This window comes from Sarcophilus harrisii, chromosome 6, assembly GCF_902635505.1.
Source record: "Sarcophilus harrisii chromosome 6, mSarHar1.11, whole genome shotgun sequence".
In the NCBI taxonomy this organism is placed as follows: Eukaryota; Metazoa; Chordata; class Mammalia; order Dasyuromorphia; family Dasyuridae; genus Sarcophilus; species Sarcophilus harrisii.
In genome coordinates this window covers 203,830,057-203,857,939 of record NC_045431.1, presented here as the reverse complement: position 1 = coordinate 203,857,939, position 27,883 = coordinate 203,830,057, and the positions used below count along the sequence as shown (strand labels likewise).

The 27,883-nt window shown below is 40.0% G+C and overlaps 1 protein-coding gene across 1 annotated transcript in view; it reads left to right on the top strand.

Moving 5' to 3' along the window:
* GALNT18 (polypeptide N-acetylgalactosaminyltransferase 18) overlaps positions 1 to 27,883 on the top strand; it is a 430,583-nt gene that overhangs the window by 196,744 nt on the left and 205,956 nt on the right. The window contains exon 2 of the mRNA XM_003773612.2: positions 14,955 to 15,147. Within this exon, the coding sequence (XP_003773660.2) occupies positions 14,955 to 15,147 (193 nt within the window). The remainder of the gene's footprint in view (positions 1 to 14,954; positions 15,148 to 27,883) is intronic.

Here is a 27,883-nt window from a genome sequence, read left to right as displayed (position 1 = left end):
ACACTGTGTTTTATGTGTGAACAGTTGAAGTGTATATTTAGAAGCTCCAGCATTGAGCTCCAGACTGTCAGCACTCTTTAAAAAAAATGATGGCATGCTCTATGGAGTTCATTATATCTTGTTGGCAGAATCTGAGGATCCAAGGGTTGTTTTAAAGTAGTGAATAACAGCACATATAAATCCCTGCTCCTCAGATGCATGCATTTTTCACTCCCTAAAATGAGTTCTTTACATTTTCTTTCTGTAGTTGGCATGGAACATAAAAACTTAGGGCTCTTTAATCGCACCTAAACATCTTGCATAATTTTTAATCAAAATCCCTTTCCTTTGTTTCTACTGTACCCCATGCCTAGGACTGGTTGCTCAAGGGCATCCCTTTCTCAAGTATCCCACAGTCTGTACCTTAAAACATAAAGTCAACACAATGTGTGGGCAGAGAGACATTTGAAGGGCAATGCCATGAGCATTTGTGGCCGCAATCTGGCCACTGGCCAAATCAGCTAAAGCCTGGAAATATACGCTTAAATGGTTTACCTAAATTTGAGAACATTTAGGCAAAGGAGGGGTATTTTTGGGAAAGTGAGACATTGATAGGAGTTTTGCTCTCCTCGGTCCTCTCTGGAGTATGTTTTAGCTTCATCTTCCTGGTAATGGGCTTTTAGGAAGTAGCATAATGGGTCTGAGCCAGACACTCCCCCCATGGGGAATGTTGATGGGATCTGATCACATTACAGCCTAATGATTTGTCAGACTTGGTTCTGAAGCTCAAAGTGATTTTGGAGTTCATGCTTTTCCCTGATGGGGGTTAGTGGAGGCAGCATACTCTCATAAAAAGAATGCTGGGGCCTAAGGGTTGAATGGCACTTAGCCATTAGATAGCTCGACATTTTTATTTTACAGATGGGGAAACAGAGTCCAACCAAGATCATACCAAGATCATAAGTTAGTAAGTGACAGAGTCAGGATTCAAACTGACTCCAAATCCAGAGCTCTTTCTAATGTACTGCATGCTAGACCAGGTACTAGAGTATGGACTATTCACAGTGTCGTAGATTATGCACAATGCTAGGCTAGGGAGTAGGAAGACCAGGACCAAATGCCAACTCTGACACTTTCTTGGCTGTATGATTCTGAGTAAATCATTGCACTTCTCTGAAGTTCAGCTTCTTCCTCTGTGAAATGAGAATGATAATATGTGTTAACTTCAGAAGGCTTTTGTGAGAATGAGATGAGATCTTTCTGGTAAAGTGTTTGGTGATCACCAAATGTTTCTTGAGAAGATAGCTACTTGTCTTGCCAGGGAGGAATTGGTAGAAGAAGTTTCCTAGTCCGTGGCAACTGACCCATTCTAGAGGTCTGAGTCTTTCACTAAATCCAAACTTGAGTCTCTATTTTTATCTCACCTGGTGTGGTTGGGAGCTGTCCATGCAATGGAAAGTCCTAGACTCTGAATCCAGGCTCTGCTGCTTGCCACCACAGAGACCTTGGACAGCTAGCTAAACTTGTCTGTGCCCCCCCCCCCCAATTCCCCTATCTGTGAAATGAAATTCCAGCACTAAATCTTATGATCCACGCTTTGCAGGAAAATCCATCAAATATTATTGTTTCTCTTGGTGACTCCTAGTGGTTGGTATATTTTTGGGATGCCATGCCCTCCTTGCTTGGTTAAGCCAGATAATGAAAAAAGACTGTGGAAGGGGAGAATTTCTGGATTTGGCCAGTGTCCAAATTTACCACCACAACTGTGGTATTGCCTTTCAAATGTTCCTCTGCCCACAAGCAGTGCTGAAGTTATATTTTAAACCTTATTTTTACAAATTTAATCCAATATGTTGTTTGTCTCTAACTCTATTGTTGGAGAAAAGGGAGGTCTGTACTTTGTTCAAAACAGAAGGAATAAGAATGAGAAGGTAACAGATTTTGGAAAGGGAATGTCTTCTATGAGCTTGTATGTGACTTTAATAACTGTAGCACTATTTATAAATGAAGATTCATAAGGATCTTCTAAGACTTACATAGCTCCCAGATATGTCAGTTTTGAATCCTGCTCATCTAGCCATTAAAACGGTCTCTACTTGCCTTTAATGGGCTGCATTTTCATCTGTGCATGTAGTGGGGAAAAAGCTGGCCTGGGAGTGTGGAGATGTGGGTGGGAGATCTCTATCAATGATGACTGGTATGTCCCTAGGTAAGCCCTTTCCCTGCTGTAGACCTATTTCTTGTTATATAAAACAAGGGAGTTGTCCCTGACAGCTAATACAGTATTTGTTGATGACAAGAATCATTTCTTCAGATACCTTTAGTGAAGATGTTAGGGATGAGATGGTGCTATTAGCTCTTTCCTCTGGGATTTTGCCTCCCCAAAAGTATTTTTTCATCTACATCCACCACTAACTTTCATTTAATAATCCATTCAACAAACTTTTTCATTTACTTGCCTATGTATAAAATGATGAATAGAAAGCTAGAAAACTAGACTTATGTTCCAGTCCCATCTCTGACATGCATTTACAATGCAACTCTGGGTAACTCAGAGTTCTAGTCACCTCTAATCATATAAGTTGCAAAGAAGGTGCCAAATTGCATTGGTAAAAGGATTTTTTCACCATGGAAATTCCCTATTCCAGTGAAATCATAGGTTCAAACCCTTCCTTGACACAATTCTCTATGTATTCATGAGAACTTTCTTGGCTTTGGAGAATTTACTGAAATGAAACTCAGTAGACCTTGATTTGAGTCTTCATAATGAGTATAGCATCTGCTGCCAATCCTCTGTGTAATCTTGGACAAAATACTTCACCTCTTTAGGGCTTCTTTCCATGATCTGCAAAATGAGGAAGGCTGAATGGACATGTGTCAAGGATGCCAAAGAGAGAGACATCCATGCTCTTTGAGGTCTCTTCCAGTTCTGAAGTAACAGTTAAATAATAAAAAGTTTTCTTTTAGCTCTGATATTTATGATTCTGTGAATTCAAATAATGCCCCTCACCTCTTCCAACTTCAGTTTCCCTCATCTGTGAAATGGGTATAGAGATGTCATTCTACCTAGTAGTTTCTTGTAGGGAAAGAAATAGGGATGGCACTGAGAAACTATTGAGAGTCTCATTTATAAATTGAAGTTCAAGATGGATTAAATGTTAAATAGCCATTTATAGTTGGTTATAATCCCCAAATGGAATTCTTGTAGGAGTGTATTTTTCTTTTCTCTCACTATTTGAAATGCATTATTAGGTGCTATATTTCAGGAGAAAAAAAGTCTAATTGAATGTCCAGAAATGGAAATGTCTCTTGTCAGCTTTCAGTGAACTCCTGCTGGCTGGCGTCTGCCTGTCAATCTCCTGCAGAGCATTAACTCAACCCATTACTTCACAGCCAAAGGATTTGGAAGTGGGAACCTTGCTCAACAAACAAATTGAAATGGCACAAGGAATGATCATTACATAAACCCAACAACTACCCAATTTGTTAATGTGAGACTGGCCAACCCAGCTAGAAGGAAAAATAATTAAATGTTTGTAGGTCCCACTTTCAGATCTCTTATGCACTGAAGCAGATTAAATGGATTGTCCCCAAATCACACAGGTAATAGGTATGTGGGGCAGAATTTGAATTCTTGTCTTCCTGACTATAAGCTCTATCCACTGTTCTACTAAACTGTCATAGAAAGAGTCCTTCAAGTTAGAAGATCTAGTCCTGTCTGACTCACTGCAGGACCTTGGACAGCTCCCTTGTTCTGCTTGGGATGGATGCCTGCTTTGATGCCCTCGACAACTCCTGCAGGGATTCCAGCTTGGACGTAGCTCCTGCTTGGACCTAATCCCTCAGTGTCCTACTGTAGAGCCATAGCCACATTTTCTACCCCAGCTCTGCTTTTCCTCCTTTCTTTTTTTGGAGGCTAAGAATATCATGCAGGTTCATGAATCACCCTCTTATCTATCTGAATAATTTTTATTTCTCTCCTGAGCCTGGGGATAATGAGGATGGTGATACAATGTTCGGACATCCTGAGCCTGAGCTCTACCAGACTGTTGGGAAGAGAAAAATGGTAATTACCCAGAAACTTGAGTTGACACTTCATCTATGAATCATCCTCACCACCACCTCTGGACCATGGGAGGAAATAGTGATAATTCAGAAAGATAATGGGGTTTTGTGAGGATACCATAATCATCATCATAATAATGAGGATAGTTCACTTTGTCATAGAGCTATAGGGTTTGCAAATCATTTGAAAGTCTGCAAATCACTTTAGGAGCAATATCTCACTTGAATGGTAGAGAGTATAGAAGGAGATAGTTTATTCTAGGAACTCTTCCTTCCAAGGAGTGTCAGCTTATCTTTTTGTTTGTGGTTTTTTGCAAGGTAATTGAGGTCAAGTGACTTGTCTAGGGTTGCACAGCTAGTAAGAGTTAAGTGTCTGAGACTGAATTTGAATTCAGATTTTTCTGATTCTAGAGCAGGTGCTCCATCTGCTATGCCATCTAGTTGCCCTGTCTGCTTAATTGCTAATGGAGTTGTTGGTCATTCAGTAGTTTTTCAGCAGTGTCTGATTTTTCATGACTCCATTTGAGATTTTCTTGGCAAAGATACTGGAATGGCTTGCCTTTTTTTCATTTTATAAGTGACTTTTCAGGGGTCACACAGCTGGTATGTATCTGAGACCAGATTTGAACATAGGAAAATGACCCGGTACTCTATTTGTCATCCAGCTGTTCAGTTCTCCAACTGGTCTCCTGTCTTTTATTGACCGCCATCCTTTCTCCCCTTCTAATCCCTATTTCCTTCATGCCCCTCTCTTTGGCTCAAGGTCAAGATGAGACCGGAAAGACCCCTGAATAAGAAGCTGGAAGTGTGAAGGCAGCTTTGTTCTTTCTGTCCAGCCAGCCACAAGCTTCTCACTGAGGCATTCCTTCCCCTGAAGCTCCTGTGGCCTCCGAGGCGGCTTGGAATTCTGGCTCTGTCTCCAGATGGGAGCATCTTGCTCCCCTGATTAGCCAGAGAACAGTGCTATTATCCTCTCCTGTTATAACACTTAATTGCCAAAGCTAGGCAAGCTGCTCTTGGGCTGTTTTCCTACTGTATCAGTATATTCTTCTAAAAGCCATGGGGATGTTTCTAATCCAGAATTCCCCACCCTCATTAGTGGCCTAGATGCTCTGCATCTCAAGCATATCTCTGAGACCATACTGTGGCATTTTCAGAATGTCATCTGTAATTATTAAAGGGATTTTTTTCTTTTAGAGGAAGAAAATACACAATCAAGTATTGGTTTTAGGGTGACTAATAGAATATACACCAGCAGAAGCATTTGCACTAAGGAAGAGAATATCACACTCTCAAGGATGGAGAGAAAAGGTTTTTGTTCATGGAATTTCATTTGTTGCTGGGGACTCAACAGACATCCACAGAAACGGTCACTATTTACTGCCAAACGCATATATGATTGGTTCTGTGATGTAGATGCCATGTTTGGTTAAGGGGAGAGCAGGCTCTCATCTGAACCAATAAACAAGGCCTTTATTTCCTCCAGGGCCCTCTAGCAGGCTCCCTCTTCTGAGGGATGAGAGGAAGGGAAAGATGGACAGCTTCTTTTGCACAAATAGCTGTAGTTTGACATGGCATCATAGACAGAACTAGAAGGAAACTTAGAGAACATCTAACCCCTTTATTTTACATATGGGGAAACTGAGGCCCAGAGAAGTCATAGCATCAATATTATTGAGCTAGAAAGTAATTTAGAAGCCATCTAATCTAATCCCTATATTCTATACATTAAAGAAATGACATAGCAGAGAATATAAAGTCATTGATTAAGAGCTCGTTTGGGACCTTAAGCAGAGCTATCTAGTCCATCCCCCTTATTTTATTAATGAGGTAACTGAGACCTAAAGAGATACATTGACTTGCCCAAGATTATTAGTAACAATAATAATGGTAATAGCAATAGCTTGTATTTATAAAGCACTTTAATAAATGTTATCTCATTTGATTCTTACAACAAACCTGGGAGGAAAATGCAATTATTTTTTACAAATGAAAGAATGAATGATAAAGATTATGACTTGCCCAAGATCACATAACTGGATTTGAGGTTGGATTTGAATTCACGTTTTCCTGACTTCAAGTTCAGTGCTTTGTTTGAATGAGGGTCTCCTAACTCTGAATGTGGGACTCTTTTCCACTATTCCATAATGCCTCTTCATATCCAAGTCTTCAGTTAGTTAGCTTTTACTGATGGTATGTCTAGCAGTGTCCCAAACACTTAGAGGTGAAGGAGGAGATGCTACTGTTTTCTCTGGAGTTTTGAGTCTGGAAGGACCCCTGAATATTGTGAGGATCAAGTGACATATTTATAAGGTGGTTTGTGCACCTTAAAGTACTATCTAAATGCTACCACCATCATATTTGGGGCAACTAGGTGGTACAGTGAAAAGAAGACCAAGGCTGGAGAAGACTCATCTTCCTGAGTTCAAATCTGGCTTCAGACACTTACTGGCTTTTTGACCCTGGGCACAGGGCACAATTCTTAGTCTCAGTTTCCTTATCTGTAAAATGAAGTAGAAAAGGAAATGGCAAACTATTCTAATATCTTTGCCCAAAAATCCCAAATAGGATTATGAAGAACTGGACGCAACTGAACAATAATCCAAAAAAATTGTCATTACTATTATTGTTATATTATTATTATTATTGATGGAGCCCCAACTGGTCCTTAGAGATGATTATAAGACAGAAAATGCACCACGTCTACTCTTAAGGAACATGTGATGTGACTGTAAGGACCATGAATTCATATGGAATCATTATTGGGGGGATCCAAAGCTCTACTAGGTCATTTCTGTTGGTTACAGGAATTCTTTGGGAAGGAAAGATGTCCTGGAAACTCAAATTAATTGACTAATGGTTTCATGACTAATTTCTAAGACTCTTAAGTAATTCCTGCAAATGTGTTCCTCCTTGTGATCTTATTCTATGACTCAAGTCCCAAGGGGCAGTTATCAGTGTGAAAGGAAGCAGGCACCCAGAGCACTTCAGCTGACTTCACTCAAGAGGGTTTGCATGGAAAATGCACAGGTTTCTTCTTCAAAATTTGTTGCTACAGAAATAGGATAGTAGTTACCCAACTATGGCTAAATAAATATGTGAACATAGTAGAATATCACTGTTAAATAATAAATGCAAAATAGGAAGAATTTAGAGAAATTTGGGGAGACTTTATATGGACTAATATAGAACCAGGAAAACAATTCACATAATGAAGATGATAAAGCAAAAGAAAATAACATTGAAACTCTTCACTCTGATCAATGTTCTGACCAATTAAAACTTCAAAGGGCTGATTGTAAAATAAAATTGTGGTTCATCTCCTGGTAGAAAGGTGGTAGTCCAAGGGTCCAGAATGGAAGGAACATTTTGAAATCAAATCTTGATTGCTTAGCTAACCGTGTATGTTACAAAGGAGAGCTCTGCTGATTGGGATGAAAGACAATACATTGATAAACAGAATTTTCAAGTATTACTATGATATTAAAAAACTTCTCTACCCTTCCTTAGTCCATTACCATGTTTCCTGTCTCCAAATCTTGGGGCAGCAGCTGTGTATTATGATGTTTTCCAGCCTCCCCAGACCATCTGTTCCAAGCTTTTGCATACCTGTGCCTGGGGAGAAAGTGATGAGAATGGATGAAGCCCAGTAATGATGGATGGATGTGTATCCATGCAAGCTGCTCCTGGTGGACAAGACATCTCTCAGACCTTGCTGGCTTGCTGGCTGGGAAGAGATTTCATATCCACCTGTTGCTTGCCTCTAGGAATAATTAAATGATAAACCCTCTGAGATAACATGTGGATGAAAGAAAAATAGAGATTTAGATCCATTTTCTCTGGGAAATGTCAAGGAAGAGAAAGAAAGTCAATCTTTCTGTTGAAGTTCAGAAATGTCACCTTTCTGTGAATCTTTCAAATGCTTTTATTTTACTTCAAAGGGCTAAGTGATTAGTGTCCTTTCTGAGCAATACTCTGTGGCGAATGTGTTCATGAAAATCAAATGTATCAAGAGCTGAAGAAAGCTGATGTTGTGGCAGGTGATGGATAGAAGTATGGAAGGATATAGAAGGGAGCAAGTATTTATTAAGTGTCTACTATATACCAGACACTGTGCTTCCAAATATTTACTGCAGCTATTTGGGAAGGGTCCTGAGTGACCGTGCTATAGGACTGGTCATATGAGAGGGCTTCCTATTCTTGACTTTCAGAAATAAGTAACCTTATAGCACATTTCTATAGCTCAACACCTTTATAACACCATTAATTTAGATTTGAAAGATACCATAGATGTCACCTTTTCAAACCCCTTCTTCAACAGATTAAGTACTAAGGTCCAGAGTAGTTAGTGATTTGCTTAAGTCTTACAAATATGAAGTATCAGAGGCAGGAACTCAGGACTTCTGACTCTAGATCCAGAATATACATACTGCCTTATGATGGAGTATAAGTTCATTATCCTCATTTAACAGAAAAAGACTGAAAGAGATCAGAAAGAGACATACAGAGAAAGACAAATATAAATAGAGAAGGATGGAAGGAGAGAGAGAAGAGGGGAAGGGAGGGGAAAGACAGAGACAGACAGACAGACAGAAGCAGAGAGAGACTTGCCAGAATAGTAGCTGAGATCACATCACTTATAAGTTTTGGAGCCAGATATCAAATCTTGATCTTGTGACTCTAACCCCAAGGATCTTTCCATATTTTCACCTGCTCCTGAATCTGACCTTGTATTGAGACTGGCTGGAATTGTAGATTTCCCCAAAGTAATCTTAGCTCATGTCTCTAATGAGAGTTCCTGAAATCAAAGGTTTGATGCTGGTCAAAAAGAAATTCATCTTCTGTTACTAGAGCCTCTTGGCATCTGGTACCAATAAGAAAGTGCAAACTAAGGAGGATCTCGACTCACATATAGACTTCTCACCCTAACTCAAAGCCTTTCCAGGTTAAATAGAGCCCAAAGGAAGGAAGCAGGTAGAAAGTAAATGGGATGAAGACAATGTGAAGAAATTCCTGAGTCACCTTCAAAGCCCATTTATCACAAGGTTCTCTGTCATATCCACTAAGGATTATGCTCTCAGATTTCATACTCATCTTCCCCATACTCTTTTGGGTTTGTAAGATGGAAGAAAATGTCAGTCTTTTAGATAGCTCAGGTGTACAAAATTTTACTTCCACATACAAGAAATAAAACCTTAACACTTTACAAAAGGGCTTGTTGCTTAAACATAAATCGATGTAATAAATGATTCAGATGATCAGATATCAAGATAAGTGAGGAGATGAGAAGATGCTTTTGGTAAGTCCAAGATGGCAAGCTTGAATGAAGGACATCTGAAAAGTCCTGGTAAATGTGACTACTGAGCATTGGCAGAAGTTACTGCTGAATTATTGTCTGTGTTCTGTGAGGAATTATAGAGAATGAGAAGAATACATTTTGTTTTGACTTTCTAAAAGGGAAAGAAGGTAATACTCTTAGACAATAAATTGTGAGCTTGAAAATTCTTAAATAGTTCCCAGATGACTGAGAAAGGATAAAATGATCATTAAGTTCACTAGCACCAATGTGAGCTTATCAAGAATAAGTCATGCTAGACTAATCTAATTATGTTTTCAGACCAGTAGAAAACTGCCAGGACCACAGTATATTCCTGGATTTTAGCAAAATATTTGATACCGTCTTCACCTCTCACTGCCATATCTTGGTAACACGATAGAAAGATGCGGATTGCACAATAATAGGTTCTTGAATTGGTTTGGGGCTATTTGTGGAATGGAAAGCTAGAAAGAGAGAATGTGAAAGTGAGGCTAAAAGAGACATAGAAAGTAAAGATGGAAAAATGAAAGAAACAGTGGAGAGGGGAAAGAGATATGAAAGGACAGAAGGAAATGGAAGGAGACAGGTGAGAGATAAGAGAAAATAGAAGAAAAAGGAGAGGTTAAAAAGGAGAGAGAGAGAAGTGATAAAGAGGGCAAGAGAGACAAATAAAAGAAAGAAGAGATGTGAAAGAGAAGAAACAAAATAGAGGAAAGATTGAAAGTTCAAAATGGAGGTATAAAATGAGGCAAGAAAGAAGAGAGATGAAGATAAAACAGAAGAGAAAAGAAAGGGGGAAAGAATAAGTAGAGAGAAGAGATAATTAGAGGTAAGAAAGAAGAAAGATTAGAAACAGGAAAAAGGAACGTGAAGGAAGACAAAGGAAGAATTATTGAAGAGAGAGAAAAGAGTGGAGAAAGAAAGAAGAGAATGATGAGAAAATAGAGGAGGAGAAAATGGTAGAGAGATGAGAGAAGAAAGAAGAAAGAAAAAAGTAGGAGAAAAGAGAGATCATCAGAAATAAAGAGATGGTTAGATAGAAGACACAAAATTGCTTTTCCTCCCTCAGTTTACCCCTACTGTGCTCATCTGTTTGCTCATCTTAGTTCAGAAGGAGGGTATGGTGCATAAAGCTTGTAAGTACTTTGAGCAGGATTAGAATGACCATGTCCCACATAATGTGTAATTCCTCCAAAGCTCAGTGATGTACCTTATTGTTAAAAACAATGTGAAGAAATTCCTAAGTCACCTCTAAAGCCCATTTATTGCAAGATTCTCTATCATATCCACTAAGGATTATGCTCTGGGATTTCATACTCTTCCCAATACTCTTTTGGGTTTGGGATGGAAGAAAACTTCAATCTTTTTGATAGCTCAGGTGTACAAAAAATTATTTCCATGTACAAGAAATAAAACCTTAGCACTTTATAAAAGATAATTCTGTAAGTCACTTCTGTAAGTAGTGAGTGTGGGAAAAGCCTGAGTAGCCTTGGAAGACATGAGTCCCTGGAGGACTGGGACATGAGACAGGACCACTGGAAGGAAAGCAGGAGAGATTGAGTTGTGTCAATGTTGCTGCCTTTACAATTACTTGTGAAACAATCACTTCCATACCCAACTGAGATTAGGGGTTCTTAAAGGACCCCTGGACTCTCTGGGCATTCTGCTGAAGCTAAAGGACCCTTTCTCAGAACCGTGCCTGTAAAGAATTGAAGAAATGTTAAATTTCAGCTAGAGGTTAGTGAAAGCCATGTTCTACCCTTTCACATCCATCCAGGGGTCCATGAAGCTGGGGTGAAGGATCTATGGCTGAGGGGGCCTTCGAGCCCCAAGTCAAACTGTCCAGTGATTTCCCATAAACTGTGGACCTATGTCCCGGGAACCTGCCATCCCCTTCTTGTTAGAATGTCTGTCACTTCAATGGGGATTTAGCAGATCGTCTTTGATTCCTGAAGCAGAATGGACCTGATTCTGGCAAGGCAGTGGGCTAATTATGGGCAGCTGAGTGCTTTCAGCTTGGAGCACAGCCAGTATCTACTTCCCACTGAGGTTGGGGTGAGCAGAGAAGCAGAGCAACGGGGTGGGAGTGGGGAAGGTGGACAAGGGCCAAGGAGGTTTTGCAAAGAAGATAACAGCTTGATTTCCACTTGACTATAGTCTTTAAAAAGAGGCTCTTGAACAAGGATGGGGTGCCCTCAGCCTGAGTCTGAGCAGAGAGTCCCAGGGCTGAAGCCATTATACCCAGACCTCTTGGGGAGGACAGGGAGAGAATGAATTGAGCTAGCCTGGCAACACTTTTAGGTCCTTGGGACAATTTTTTCTTAACTTGTAGTGCAAGCAGAGCAGGAGGATGAAGAAAGGATAAAGTAATATGGTGTAATGGGGGAAATAATGGCTTTGGAGTTAAAAGAATCAGAATTTTAATTTAGATTCTTTTTCTTGATTCAGTCATTTTTCAGTCGTGTCTAACTATCCATTGCCCCATTTGGGGTTTCCTTGGCAAAGATACTGGAATGGTTTGCCTTTTTTTTTTCATCTCATTTTACAGATGAGGAAACTGAGGCAAATGGAGTTAAGTGACTTGTTTAGAGTTATATAATTTATTATAGAATTCAGGAAGATAAGTCTTCCTGACCCGGACCCAGTACTCTGGAGCCAAGACGTCAGAACAATGGATTTAGAGTTAGGTTCAAATCTTTTTCCTCAGTCGTAAAATGAAAAAAGGGTTGAGTGAGCTAGAGGATTTGGAAGGGATCTCCTCACTGTAATTCTATTCTATCAGCCCCGAGTGATTGCAAACCCACCTTTGGAAATTCTGGGTAGGGGGCTTTGGAGTGTGTGTGAAAAGAATGAACCAACTCTCTGCTTGATGAAGGCTTGAGGTCTCAGTTCATTAATCAGAGGAGGTTGGGCGTGGAAAAAGGCAAACGAGAAGAAATCACAAACAAAAAGGAAAACCTGCCTTTTCCATTAAAAGATGGAGTTGGAGGAAAGGGAGAACATTTTCTCTGGAGCAGACGCCTCTATGTCTGACTGAGGAGCCCAGTCCTGAACTGAAAAGCACGATCTTTCTCTTTTGAGTTTGGATCGTGGATTTAGAGCCAAAAGTAAGGACTGGGACTGGGACAGAGAAGTGACTTAGCTGGAGTCACAGAGCAAGCCCTTTCTGCCTCCACATCCAGGTCCCACACTGAATCTCGGGCCGACACCCAAAGAGTGGATGTAATCCCAAAGGGGCTTCTGCAGTTGTTGCTGATGGAGTGAGTGTGGGGAAGGGAAGCTCTGCCTTTTATTGTAAACCTGTTAATCCTCAGATCCCATTCTGATCTTTTAAAGTGTCAGTGTTTCTGCTGTTGTAAGCTCCTTCAGTCTGGAATAAAGAAGCCACGCTCTGCCAGCTGGTGCCCTCTCCATAACCCAGCCATCGATTGCTCCAGATGGATTTCCTGGGTTATCAATGGTATTTCCTGTAGCCTGCCCTTCCTCTTCTTGTCCTCCTCCTCACCCCCCAGAAGCCATTCATGAAGAGCTTTTCTGATCCCAAAACAGGAGCTGAGGAAATACATGCTGAGTGAATGTGTGATGGCAGGACAGACCACAGCACAAAGGTGGAAGTCACTTCCCCCTCTTATTTTCTAAAACAGTCAGAGAGAGGAAGGAAGTGTCCCACTGGAGGTCACAGAGAAGGCTAGGGACAGGACTACAAGTAATGATAATAATTAAAAATAAACTCAGGGCTTTCTAGTCATTCTAGACCCGAGAAGTAAATTGTGCAAACAGCCTAAAATCAGAGATTGTTTTTAATTGGTGATTCTTCAGGAATGTCTGACTCTGGTCCTGTTTGGAGTTTTCTCAGCAAAGATACTGGAGTGGTTTGCCATTTCCTTCTCCAGCTCACTTTACAGATGAGGAAACTGAGGCAAACAGAGTTAAGTGACTTGCCTAGAGTCATACAGATTTGAACTTAAAGCAATAAGTCTCCCTGACTCCAGGCCCAGTACTCTATCCACTACAATACTTAATTACCCCACATCAGAGGATCAGAGTTCAAATTTCATCTATGATGTTTAATGCCATTTAACAGATAAGCAAACTTGGGTCTCTAGAGATTAAAGTTCTAAGGACTTTAGGAGACTGTGTATCCCAAAGAGATTTTAAAGGAGGGAAAGGGTCTCAAGTGCAAAAATGTTTGTGGCAACCCTTTTTGTAGTGGCCAGAAACTGGAAACTGAGCAGAATGGCTAAAGAAGTAATGCTATAGGAATGTTATGGAATATTATTGTTTTATAAGAAATGATCAGCAGGATGATTTCAGAGAGGCCTGGAGACCCTTATAGGAACTGATGCTGAGTGAAGGGAGTAGAACCAGATCATTATACTTGGCAACAGCAAGATTATATACAAAGATCAATTCTGACAGACGTGGCTCTTTTCAGCATTGAGGTGATTCAGGCCAGTTCCAATGGTCTTACGATGGAGAGAACCATCTGCATCCAGAGAGAGGAGGGTGGGGACTGAATGGATCACAACATAACATTCTCACTTTTTTGTTGTTGTTTGTTTGCATTTTGTTTTCTTTCCCATTTTTTTTCTTTTTTGATCTGATTTTTCTTGTACAGCAAGATAATTGTGGAAATATGTATAGTAGAATTGCACATGTTTGACATATATTGAATTATTTTCAATCTAGAGGAGGGGGTAGGGGAAGGTAGAGAAAAAAAATTGAAACACAAGGTTTTAGTAAAGGTGAATGTTTTAAAAATAAAAAGTTTTAATAAAAAGGCTTTAAAAATTAAAAAAAAAAATAGGAGGCTGAAATAGTCCCTTCCAGCTCCAACGTTGTAATCTGATAGATTCTCAGTGATATCCAAAGTCCTACTTTGAGATTCTTTGATTCCAATTTCACTGCACTGGGATTTGGAAGAATTCAGATTCTTACTGAATAAAAGGTTGGGGCAATGGGGATAAGTCAGTCAAGACTTTAATACATTTATGGTATATTATTATATAATTCAGGCCTATTGTGAATCATTATTTTTTCATTACCTGACCTCATTCCACTTAGTAATTCCCATTTTTGTATCTAAAAACCATGGAACTTTTCTTTTAAATATTGCATGACTTGGCTCACTAATTGCGATTTTCATATATTCATTCTCTCAATGACTGAGTCATCAGTTTTTAAGGACTTGAGGAAGCCCCTTTTGTTTTCTATGAAGAAACTGAGGCCCAGAATATTTATAGTGTTTTCCTAGGCCCACCATAGGTAGTCACTGGCCAAGCGGGGACTAAAAACTGGGTCTTCAGACCCCCTATTCAATACTGCCCCCCCACAGAGACATACACAGTACATATGTGTGCGATCCTTGATCCTTAATGCCAAGGGAGGGTTGTGTAAGGGATGAGTGTGGGTTATTGGGTGGAGATTGTCTCTCCATGGCTCAGTCTGTAATGGAAGCACTAGAGACCACTTCTGGGGGACAAGTCAGGTCCTGCAGGGAGGCTTTGGGGGGCTGTGGAGGGGAGGCTTTGGGTCCAGCCTCGGGGCTGGTGGGACGGGCTCTGATCTCGAGCATCCCCTTGTCCCTTTGCAGAGGCTCCTGCCAAGCCTGAGGAGAGTGCAGCCGAAGCCTTCACGGACTCCTCGCTCTTCGCCCACTGGGGCCAGGACCTTAGCCCCGAGAGCAGGCGCATCGCCCTGAAGCAGTTCCAGTACTATGGCTACAACGCCTACCTCAGTGACCGCCTGCCCCTGGACAGGCCCCTGCCTGACCTCCGTCCCAACGGGTGAGCTCCCCCTCCCCCAAGCTGTTCCCGGGAGCCCGATGATTCCAGGCGAACCCCCCTCAGGACATGAGACCTCCGGGGGAAGGAGGAAGGGAGGGACAGCACTCCTCAGACGGATGCTCCTTATTGTGGCTTGTCCTTCAGCCAGGACTCTGAGCCCCCTGTGTCTGCCTGGGCCAGGAAACGCAGCGGTGATCCATTGCCCTCCCCTCTCCTCAGCCTCAGTGTGCCCATCTGCAAAAGCGGAAGATGCCTTGCTTTCCTCCCTCAGATTCATAAAGAGGTTTTGAAGATTGATGACTTAATTTGCATCTTGAAGGCTCTCAAATTTTCTGCAGTTAAAGTGCTGCTCCTGTGAATATGTCATCTTAACCCAATTAGTTGTATTTTTATGAATACTCATTTTTCCTTTAAATTAATTTTATAAATGACATGAATCTTCTTGGACTAACAAGTCCATTACACACAGCAGAGAAGAATGTCTATACCATTCTTTGTTATGTAGGGATGCTCCTCTATGGTTAGATTAGGATGGATATTGCTCTTAATTAATAAAAAATGAGAAGTCATTCCACAGCTGAGGAAGTCTTATTACTTTAGATAATATTTTCATTCTTCCCTTTGACCTTTCCTTCCCTTTTTTCCTTCCTCCCTTCCTTACTTCTTTCCTTCCTTCTTTCTTTTCTTCCCCCTTTCTCCTCCCTTCTTCCCTTATTTTCTTTTTCCTTCTTCTCTCCCATTCTCTTTATCCTCCCTCCCTCTCCTTCTTTCCTTCCTTTTTTCCTTCCTCTCTCCCTCCTGGCTTTTTCTTCCTTCCTTCTTCCCCTCCCATCTTTTTTTCTTTCCTTCCTTTCCTCCCTCTCTTACTTCCTTTACTTTTTGAATCCCTTTCCTTCCTTCCATCCTTCCTTTCTCCAGGCTCCTTTCTTCTCTTCAACTCTCCTTTCTTTTCTTACTTTTCATAGTTCCCTTCCTCCTTTTTTCTCTTTTCCTCCTTCCCTTTCTTCCCTTCTATTTGTCTTCTTTCTCTTCTTTCCTTCCATTCTTCCTTTCTTTCATCCCTATCATCACTTCCCTGTCATTCTTCCTTTATTAGATTCCTTTCTCCCTCCTTTCTTTTCCTCTCTTCCCTTTTCTTTTCCTTCCCTTTCCTCCATTTCTTGCTTCCCTCCCTTCTTTCTTTTCTTCCCCTTTCTTTCTTTTCTTCTTAATTCTTTTAATTCTTCTTTCACATACATTTCTCTTCTCCCTTTTCTTCTTTTAAATAAAAGCTGCAGATGATTACTCAATTTGTACATGAGATTTGCAAGAGCAACATGGACACCCTTCCTTAGATGTAGAGTCTGGTTGTCCTCAGGATGCCTATAAGGCAAGCCTGCTCTCTGGGAGTTGGTAAGGACAGCAGCAGGTGCTGACCATGGCTTAGGAGGGAAGGACAGTAGTCAACCTAACTCTCAAATTGCAATTGCTAGAGCTGGGGAATGAGTCATTCTGCTCAGAGTGTCTGGGTGAGCTCTTGAGACAGTAAGAACCTTCCTCTTTCTTTGCCTGGTAGGCTCTATCTTCCATAGGACAGTATCAGTATTGATCTTAGGCAGTGCATGGTATCACAAAATATTAAGTTTCCACTTTGACTAACTGTGAGCATTTCCAAAGGCGTTCTCTCTCTTTCCTTTTCTCTTCTTCCACTGTATTCTTTTGCTTGGTGATCTCATCAGCTCCTAGGAATTCAGTTATTTCTGATGATGATTCTCAGATCTATTTACACAGCCCTAACCTCTCTCCCTATCTCTATTCTAGCATTTCCAATTGCTTTTCAGACATCTTGAACTGGAGGTTCTGTTGACATCTTAAATTCAGATTAAACTCATTTTTTTCTCCTTGCTCCACCAAAAGAACCCCTCCTCTCTTTCTGATTTCTGAGTTATTGTCAGGGCAACAGAAGTATAAAGAGGAGAAAATGTACAATAGCTTTAGGAGGTGGTTGGAGTCAGGTTGTGAAGGTTCTTTAAGGCCATATAGGGGATTTTACATTGGATGTTGCAGATCACAAAGAACCATTGGAGTTTAGGGAGCAGGGGGTTGTTATGGCCAAACTTATACTTTAAGAAAATCACTTGGGTTACTTGATGGAGGATGAATTGGATTGGGGAGAAATGGGGTAGGAAAACTCTTCTTTTTACAAATGGACAATGACCAAAAGTTGGTGGTGGATGCCATGAAAAATGCAAACGAGTAAGCATTTTTCCTGGCTTAGCAATGCTTTCTGGGATTGCTGTTTCCCAATGCCCTCAGAGAATTCAGAAATCAGTCAACAGGTCCTAAGTAATTTTTCAGCAGAACTCCGAGCTTCTTTTAGATGGTGAATTGTCTGAGGAATGGGAGGCACATCCCTAGGGAGATGCTATTAAAAATTAAAAGATTCTGCATTTATGCAGCAGAGTCAGTTAGAAGTAGGCCTGTCTTATTTTGGTTTAACAGAAATATAGAACTCTGAATGCTTCCAGAGAACAACATATGTGTGGAAGTTCACCTCTCATCTTATAGAGACATTCAGAAAATCTGTGAGGGGACATTGGAGACTCACCTTGCCACAGAAACTAGTGCTTATCCAAATCACAAAACCCAAAGTGAAGGGCTGCATGTCTTATAAATATCTTATAATGACTTCATTTGCAATAATTTTTCTTGGTTCAAGTAGGAGGTAACTCAGAATGACAGTCTTGGAGCCGAGAAGAAATAAAAAGGATTCTTTAGCACAAACTGTCCCTGAACAGGGATTCTGTTCTATAACAATTTTAACCCTTTTCTGACAAATGATCATCATGTCCATTGCTTCAATACCTCCCACAATGAAGAGCTCATGACCTTACAAAACTGCCCCTTTCCATTTTGGGAACAAATCTACTTTTTTTCTTTATATTGAACTGGAATCTCTCACTCTTTAATTTCCACTTCATTAATTCTATTTTCAACCTTTATGGTGATGCAGAAAAATCATAGATTTATAGAGAGAGGGAGTTTTAGAGACCATTAAGTCTTACCTCCTCTTTTTGCAGGAGGAAACTGAGGTGTAAATACTTACTTAAGGTCAAATAGCTGGTGTCTGAGACCAGACTTCAACCCAAAATGTGAGCTCTATAAGTGACTGCAGAGTTAACACTTAACAAATGCTTTATGAGTGATTCCTGACTTCAAATCCAGCACACTTCTTAAACTTTTTCTATTTGCTATTCCTTTTCACCTAAATTTTTTTTACATGATTCCAGGTATATGGGTTATAAAATAAGTATACAAATCAAACATTTACCGATAATAAATCATAATTTTGTGACCCCCCACATTCAGTTACGAGACCCCATGTAGGGTCTTAAACAACAGTTTAAGAAACTGGGCATTGTATTACATTGATTCTAAAACAAAAAGACAAAACCCACTAATTTCTCTTGCACGTGAGAACCCTTAAATATTTAGAGACTTGAGTTTTTTGTTTCTTGCCAATCCCAGCATCCAAGCTAAGCATCCTTAGTTTCGACTCTGTTCTCAAGCCAGGTCACCATTCTTTGGCAACACTTCAGTTTGCCTTTTTGGTCCCTATGAGAGGCAAAGAGAGGGTTTGAAGATTAGTGAGAGATTAACAGGCCCTTGTCTCAGACTAAATCCACAGTGTGTAAGTGAGTCAACATGAGGGAGTGGGGTGGGGTTAGATAAAACCAATGTGTTAATCCACATATAAAATGCCAAAGTTATAGAATTAGCAAATCAAGTGATTGTAAAATCCAAGTTCAGAGTCAGGAATTAAACATTCATCAATATGTCAGAAAACAAAAGATGAGGCAGCAAAATGCAATGAGTTTAGGAGGTACAACCCTGGATGTGGAGAAAGGGAGGAAAAGGGGATTGACCCAAATGGGGAACTGTCAGGAAACAGCAAAAGGTGGGAGGGTGCCAGTGTGATAAGTTATATTTTTTCTTCACTATGAGAATCATGACAAGGCAGGCAAATTGGCTCATTTTATGTGGTAGCAAGGAACTGCCCTTCCTTCTCTCTTTCCCCCTACCCTAATTCTATCCCTGCTTAGCCAAAACGCTTGGAAACTAGATACTAATACAGATATTCCTTCTAAAATGTGGCAACTAGAGCTAGAAATCAAGAGCATGGAACACTAATAATAACTAGCATCTATAGAGTGCTTTAATATTTGCAAAGTAGTTTACAAATATTTTATCCTCATAAAAATGGTGGTAAGTACTAGTATTAACACTTTACAGATGAGGAAACTGAGGCAAGCAGAAGTGAAATGGCTTTCCTAAGTTCATACAACCAATAATTGTCTGCCTCAGGATTGCACTTTTGGTTTTCCTGACTCCAAGTGGGGCTCTCTATTCCTTTTTTTTTTAACACTGCTGTGATTACTCCATAGCAGGTCCTAAATTACTGCAAAAGCCACTAGTCAGTCTGTCTGCCTCTCTCCACTCCAATCCATTCTTCATTCAGCCACTAAAGTGATTTTCTTTGAGCACAATTCCAATCACGTCACTCACTACTCAACAAATTCCGGGAGTTCCCTCTCATGTCCAAGATCAAATACAAAATCTTCTGTTTGACATTCATAACCTAGCCTTTTCCTACTGTTCCAGTCTTTTTACACTTTACTCCCCAACATATACCTTTCAGTGACACTGGTCTCCTGGATGTTTCTTTTTCTGTTTTTTTTTTTTATTTTGGTAGTATTTTATTTTTCCAAATATATCTGAAGATAGTTTTCAACATTCACCTTTGCAAAACCTTTTCCTCTTCTTCTTCCCCCTCTCCAAGATAGAAAGCAATCTGATATTGCTTAAACATGTGCAATTCTTCTAAATATATTTCCATATTTGTCATGATGTGCAAGAAAAATAAAACCAAAAGGAAAAACACGAGAAAGGAAAAAAACAAGCAAAACAAGAATAACAATAAAAAAGTGAAAATAGTGTGCTTTGATCCACATTCAGTATCTATGATTCTCTCTCTGGATGTGGATGACACTTTCTATCACAAGTCTATTATTGGAATTGCTTTAAATCATCTCATTATTGAAAAGACCCATGTCCATCACAGTTGATCATCATATAATCTTGTTGCTGTGCACAATGTTCTCTTGGTTCTATTCACTTCACTCAGCATCAGTTCCTGTAAGTTTCTCCAGGCTTTTCTGAAATCATGTGCTGATTGTTTCTTATAGAACAATAATAGTCCATAACATCCATATACTCACCACTCAATATCCAGTTTCTTGCCACTACAAAAAGGGCTGCTACAAGCATTTTTGCACATGTGATGTCTAAGAATGGGCTTCTGATGCTCCTTTGAGGTTCAGTTGTTTTGACTTTTGCCTGACTCATAATGATCCCAGTTAGGGTTTCCTTGGCAAAGATGTTAGAGTTATTTGCACTTTCTACCCCATTTACAGATAAGGAAACTGAGGCAAATAGGATTCAGTGACTTGCCCAGTAGATCTGTTTGTAAGCGTCTGAGGCCAGATTTGAACTTATGAAGATTTGCACCTGTAACTCCACGCCCGGTGCTCTGTTCACTCTCCTATCTGTCTCTACTAGTTAGAACTCTAAGGGGAAGGAAGAAGCTGCTTCAGTTAGCTGTGGTGGGCTCGGGCTGGAACAATCCAAGTTTTTTGTGGTTTGTTTTTCTTTCTGAAATTGCTCGATGTTCTTCGAGGGTTGAAAAGAATATGTGTTTGCTTGGGGAGATCTAAGGGCCATCTGCTCCATCTTGCTGCACACAGGGACCAATTAGGAGGTAGATCAGGAGGGGTGGTCTCTCAGAGGCTGGGGAGAGCACTGGGCTTGGAGTCAACAAAGTCTGGCCTCAGATACTAGCTGTGGGACCCTGCACGTGTCAATCAACCTTTGTGCCTCAGTTTCCTCATCTGTAAAAAGGTAGTATTAATAGCACCTTCCTCCTGGGATTGTTGTTAGTTAATTGTAAAGTGCTTAACACGTAAGTAGAATGATAGAAATGCTAATTATTATTATTATAATTAAAAAGGATAATATCTTTAAAGATGTTATAAGGATCCAATGAGATAAGTATAAAGCACTTAGTTGGCACATAGTAGGTACAATAAAAATGTTAATTATTATCATCTTCATTATTAAAATAGGTATAATAATTCCATCTCTTTTGCATGGTTGTTGTACCAATCCAATGAGATGACACTTATAAAAGATGCTTAACATAGTTCCTGGCACATAGTAGGTGCCATATAAATGCTTATTCTCTCCCCCTCCCTGTAAAATCCCATGCACCGTGCCCCAGACTTGTGAGGAGACAGATGATGCTCAGTTTAAGTGGGGACAGTGTCTGGCACATAGTTGGTGCCATATAAATGCTTATTTCTCCCCCTCAGTGTAGAATCCCATGCACCGTGCCCCAGACTTGTGAGGAGACAGATGATGCTCAGTTTAAGTGGGGACAGTGTCTGACACATAGTAGGTGCCATATAAATGCTTATTCTTTTCCCCTCCCTGTAAAATCCCATGCACCGTGCCCCAGACTTGTGAGGAGACAGATGATGCTCAGTAAGAGGAGCGGGAATTCTCCCCATGGTCTTGTCACTTGTTTCCATTTTGCCAGCTGCTTCCGGCTGTTCCGGGACTGCTCCTGAAGCTGCTGGATTCTCTTCCTCCTTGTTCTTTGGCTCCAAAGCCCCAGAACAGCTGACATGCAGTTCTCTGCCAAAGATCGGGTGCCCTTTGGAAGTAAAACCACAGCAACAAGCAACCCACAGACACACAATGGGAAGGGGAAACAATAGTGGAAGGAGGCGAGTAAGAAAAGAAGGGGTCTCCATGGATTGAAGAGGAAATAAGATGCCTCCAGCATCTTTTGTGGGGGAACCTTGGCGGCCGAGGAATCGTCCCTCCCCTTCAAGGGTCCCGTGGGTGACTAGAGCCAATCCTAGCTTGGGGGTCTTGGAGGGGTATGGGGGAGCCAGCCCATTTTTATGGTCCCTCCCCCAAGCAGCCACAACCACAAGATGCCAACTGTGGTCACAGGATGCTCTAAAGAGCAACACTGGACTCTCGGTGGCATTCTGCAGCATCATGGAGAAAAGAGGCAGAACTGGGAAATTTCAACTTCCCAGGCAGGTGTTTTTATTCTCAATTAGGAGCCTTGCTGGAAAATCTAAATTCAGACTAAATTGTTAGATCAGTCCACCAAGAGGCGAGGGGGCTCCACCAGAGCTCCCCCCACCGGTACTCGGAGCAAACCTGTTGCCATGGAAATCACATTAATGACTTCTCTGTCACCAAGGTCCTTTCTGTGGCTCCTGCTTCTGCGTAGAAGAGCTGACCCACCTGACCATCTCTGTGCTCTGACAGAATGGGGCCATTGGGAGCTTCCTCTGCTGAAAGGAGTTTCCAGTCATTGTTTTGTCTTTTTAAAGATAATATCCCAGCAACCTTTGAGGAGGGAGGACTTTAGACATCATGGAGGCAGCAATAACTGTGTCCCTCTCTAAACTTAGAACCCACTGGAAGCTACATTCAGTTGTGGGGGAGGGAAGGGAATAGAATGATGGAGACACCAGTCCTGTGTCAGCTTCTGTGAGGTTCCTTCTGAGACCCTTCTTCCCTGCCCCATTATCTCTGAAAAGCCCTCAGAGAACTAAAATTAAACCTTGGGGTCACTGAGTCATTTTATAGATAAGAAAACCCAGAAAGCTGAAGTAATTTACCTGAAGTCACATGAGGATAATCATAGCCAAGAGTTGAATACAGATCTTCTCCATCCCATTTCCTTTCCTACTCTTTCACCATGATCATCCTTTATCATCTCAGCTACAAAAAATAAGGATTAAGCAAGAAGTTCTTAACCTAGGATCCGTGATCTTTCCTTCCTTCCTTCCTTCCTTCCTTCCTTCCTTCCTTCCTTCCTTCCTTCCTTCCTTCCTTCCTTTCTTTCTTTCTTTCTTTCTTTCTTTCTTTCTTTCTTTCTTTCTTTCTTTCTTTCTTTCTTTCTTTCTTTCTTTCTTTCTTTCTTTCTTTCTTTCTTTCTTTCTTTCTTTCTTTCTTTCTTTCTTTCTTTTCTTGCAGTTGGGGTTAAGTAACTTGCCCAAGGTCATACAGCTAGGAAGTATTAAGTGTCTGAGGTCAAATTTGAACTCAGGTCCTCCTGACTTCAGGTTGGTGCTCTATCCACTGCACCACTTAGCTGCCCCTGATCCATGAATTTTTACAGAATATATATTTTAAATTATATTTTATATAATTTTCTATTTTAAAAATATTTCAATATAATTAATTTCCATTCTAATCCTATGTGCTTTAGTTTATGTATTTCAAAACATTCTCCTGAGAAAAGATCTATAAATTTCACTAGACTAGCAAAAAAAATAGTTCCATAACACAAAAATATTAAGAACTCTTGGCCCTAAAGATCCTTGTTAATAATTTAGAGACTTGAGACATGGCTGAGAGAACGCCGGAATCCCAGAATCATAAAGTTTCAGAGACCATGTAGACCAACACTTCCCAGAAGTGTTTCTTTGTTTGAAACATTCAGTGAGTAAAAACATACTGCCCTCAGAGGCTGGCAGCTTCTTTCACTCTGAGATGGCTTTTAAATGTGAAAAAGGTGTTTTTTTTTTTTAACTTACATTGACCCTAAATTTGCAACTTCCATCTTTTGCTCTGAGTTCTGATCCAGGAGAACAAATCTAATCAATCAACAAACTGTTATTATGTACCTACTCTGTTCTAGGCACTCTGCTGAATACAAAAGGAGATAAAACACAGTCCCTGCTTTCAAGGAATTTACAGGCTAATAAGTCAGGAGATCTAGATTCAAATCCTGACTCCTGTAGTTTCTTGATTTATATACATAGATGAGTTATTTCACCTCTTCAAATCTATTTCCTTGCCTATAAGATAGATTGTTATTAACTATATTTCTTCTTTATTAATATTTAATATATAAACAGTACTGTGTATTAAGTAAATATATTTTAATATTCTATTAATATTTTATCATATTATGTTATAATATATTGTGAAACATTATAAATATATATTTGTAATATATAATTATAAATTAATAAAATTATGTTACATATAATATGATATAATTATGTTATATATAACATATAAAATATGATTAACTAATATATTTATCATTTCTATTTATTACTATTATTAACCACTAACAACAGCAATAATAATAGCTAATATTCATATACCATTGTAAATTCTGTGAGGCATTTTACATGTATTATCTTATTTTTATTCTCACAACAAACTTGTGAAGTTGGTATTATTATTCTCTCCAATTTACAAGTGAGGAAACTGAGGCTGAGGGAGATTAAGTGATTTGCCAGCATTATACTTTCTAGTGTCTAAGGCAGAATTTGAACATGAGTCTCTCTGATTTCATCTCTCTTTCTCCACTGTGCTTCGAATTATGTAACGCTTGCTCCAAAAGCCTAAATTGTCACTATGCCAGGTACCAAAGCCTCTTAAAGTGACTGCCACAATTTCTATAATCGCTGTAGGAGAAGCTATTAAAGTTCATGTGATACAAATTCACCCAGATCCTATTAGTGGAAATAATGAATCACATGAAGTGGTCAAATGTATTTTTACTTCACATTATTTGAAACTATAATTATGTAAAATATAGTCGCTGGTTTCAGGAAATGGGCAGCGTGAGTCCAAATAATGTGACCACTTTATAATTCGTTATTTGTACTAGTCAGAAACTAGCTGTATAAGCCTCAGTTTCCTTATCTGTAAGAGGGAGATAATTACATCTTGCTCCTAGGATTGTGAAGATCCAGTGAGATAATATATGTGAAACTCTATAAATCTTAAGATGTTACGGAACTGGGAGCTACTATTATAACATCTGAAATTGAGACAAAAATCCCTGCCTTGCCTCCTTTACAGAGGGGAACATTCTTTATAAGGCATCCTACGGATGAAAGTGATTTATTCTTCAATATTTTGATTGACCTGTGGGCTCATCAATGGGGGTACCAGCTCCAGCTGGGCTGACGACAACCTCCACGCTCCTGATTGTTCTTGTTCTTGTCTCCCGTAAACCTTGCACAGAACATCCTTGCACTAACCAAAGGACCGCCTCTGGGTCTTTTAATATTTTATGGGTAGCAGCCCAGCACTCCGTCTCCCTCTTAATATGTGACCAGCCCTCTGCATTTTCTGGGCAGAGCTACCTTGAATAATATGTCTTCTGCTGCATCTCATTCACAAGTTACCATACCTATCCTTCCTTACCACCCCCTCACCTTCCCCCACACATCCCCTCATATACAACATTAGAAGTGATCACTGACATTAAGGAGATAAAAGATCTTATGATCTTACAAATACTCAGAGAGGCAGGAGACAGTCTTTTCTCTGAAGGGTCTTATATTCATCAGGGAAGGAAGGAAAAGTGCATTTTTATTTATTATGCATTTATTAAGCATTTATTATGCACTAGATCAGTGCTTCTCAAAGTATGGGCTAGAGAACCCCGGGGATCTCTGAAACCCTTTTAAAGGGTCTACAAATTCAAAAATAGTTTTTATTTCCAATAGGGTAAATGTCAATAAATATAATCCAGATAAACAAAAACGCTTTGGAGAGATCCTCAATAATTTTTAATAGGATAAAAATACTGGAAACAAAAGTTTGAGAACCACTGCACTAGATACTGTGGTAAATGCCTTACAGATGTTATTTCAGTTGATCCTTGCACTATCCCTGTAACATAAATATTATGATTATCCCCATTAGAAAGTTGAGGAAACTGAGACAGACAGAAGTTGAATGACTTTCTGAAGGGCATCAGCTAGTAAATGTCTGAAGCTGGTTTTGAACTTCGGTCTTCTTGACTCCAGTGTGTCATCTAGTTTCTTCTTAAATGCTTGTTGGTTGATTAATTGATTGTACTTAAGGAAAATCACTTGGTATCTGTGAGGAAAATGAAACAGATGAGGGAGAGACTTGAGGGAAAAAGATTAATTACAGTGCTAGGATAATTGTCCAGGTGAGAGATGATATGAGCTTGAACTAAAGTTGCAATTGCATGTGTGGAGAGAACAGGAGAGAAGGGAGAGAGATTTTGGAGACAGAAATTGCAAGAAGGATGGAGTCATAGGTCCAGACCAAGAATAAAAGTACAAATCTATAGCTTTTTCAGCACTGTGTTAGGCCTCTGAGGAATATGAAAGAAGCAGAAGTGATCCCTGCTGACTTGTTTACATGAAACAACTAGAAAGTAGCTTTTAATCAAGTGCTGAATTAGGTAGTGTAGAATGTAAATACTTTAAAAATTCAGAGAGGGAGAGAAAATCACTGTCAGGGGCAAATCCATGAAGGTAATGAGTCTTAAGTTGGACCATACATTGAAAAGGGCTTATGGAAAAGTCAGAGATGGGGCTTTTAGGAGGAAGACTGAGCAGGGAAGAGAATAAGCGGAGTCTCTGTAGACAAGGAGGAGAGAGAGGATGTGGAGCCAAGGATTCGTATGTTGGAACAAATGTGGAGACATTCAGCTTGACGAGACAGACTAGTCAAGGGATTGTTGTTGTTCTTTGTCCCTAGTTCTCAAAGAGAACCATGATATCAGAGAGGTGATATTATGAATTTTGTTTTCTTGGTTCAAACCCCAAGATATCTGTCCCATTAGATTTCTAATTTCAGCGTTCCCTGGTTCCCAAATTTTTCATAATGAAAATGGCAGCCATAGCCTGAGATTGACACCTTTCCTGGTCATTTTGTTATCACTCAACTCACTAAGTCATGGATCATCTTCTTCTCTACCTTATTTTTCTAGAGTCCAGGTTGAAGAATTTAAACAGATATTTAGTATCTAAAATAAAAGATAGAGAGTTCTGGCATCTACTACTGGATGATAGACTTGATATCAGGAAAGCCCAGGTTCAAATTCTCCACCATATGTGATATTATGCATGTCATTTAACCTATTTCTGCCTCAGTTTCCTCATGTAAAAGGAATGAGTTAGATTGAAGGTCCCTTTAAACTCCAGTGCATGATCCTGTTGTCCTCCCCCTTAACTACAATAAGCTAGGCTCTAGCACTACAGGAGGATGAAGATGTTGATTTGGGACCCATTCACTTCTTAGCATAATTAGAAAGGCTCTGGACTTGAGTGTTAGTGGGAAAGGTCAGGCGTGAGGCAGAGAAGAAGTGGTCAAAGGATATGGAGGAAAAAACAGGATTTGGAATATGGCTGAAGCCTGGGGAATGTCAAGGAGTTGGGTGAGATCAAGAGTCAACAAAAATGTACCTTCTAACTTTTTAAAGTTATGAATGAAAGGGTTAAAGAAGTAATAATATATGAACATTGTGCACAGGTGAATAGAATTTATCAATATAATCAAATGAGTTTATAATGCAATTAATCTGACCCAATTAATACATCCCAGAACCTCAGTTGAAAGGCCACAGCATCCTGGTGGCTAGACCAGAAAGCCTCTAGAGAAGAAGGGATCCAGAAAGAAGAGGCAAATCTGAGCATTAAGAGATCATGTAGTCCCAGGTTTTTATTGTAGCAATGAGAAAATGGAAACTCAGGCCAATATATGAGCTTGGGGGTCAAAACCCTGAGAAGGTAGAAGGGTTCAGAAAATAGGAGATCATCAAAGGCAGACTCGAATATAGTAGAAATGTGGAACCAGAACTAGGACCTCTATATTAAGCCAACAGGCT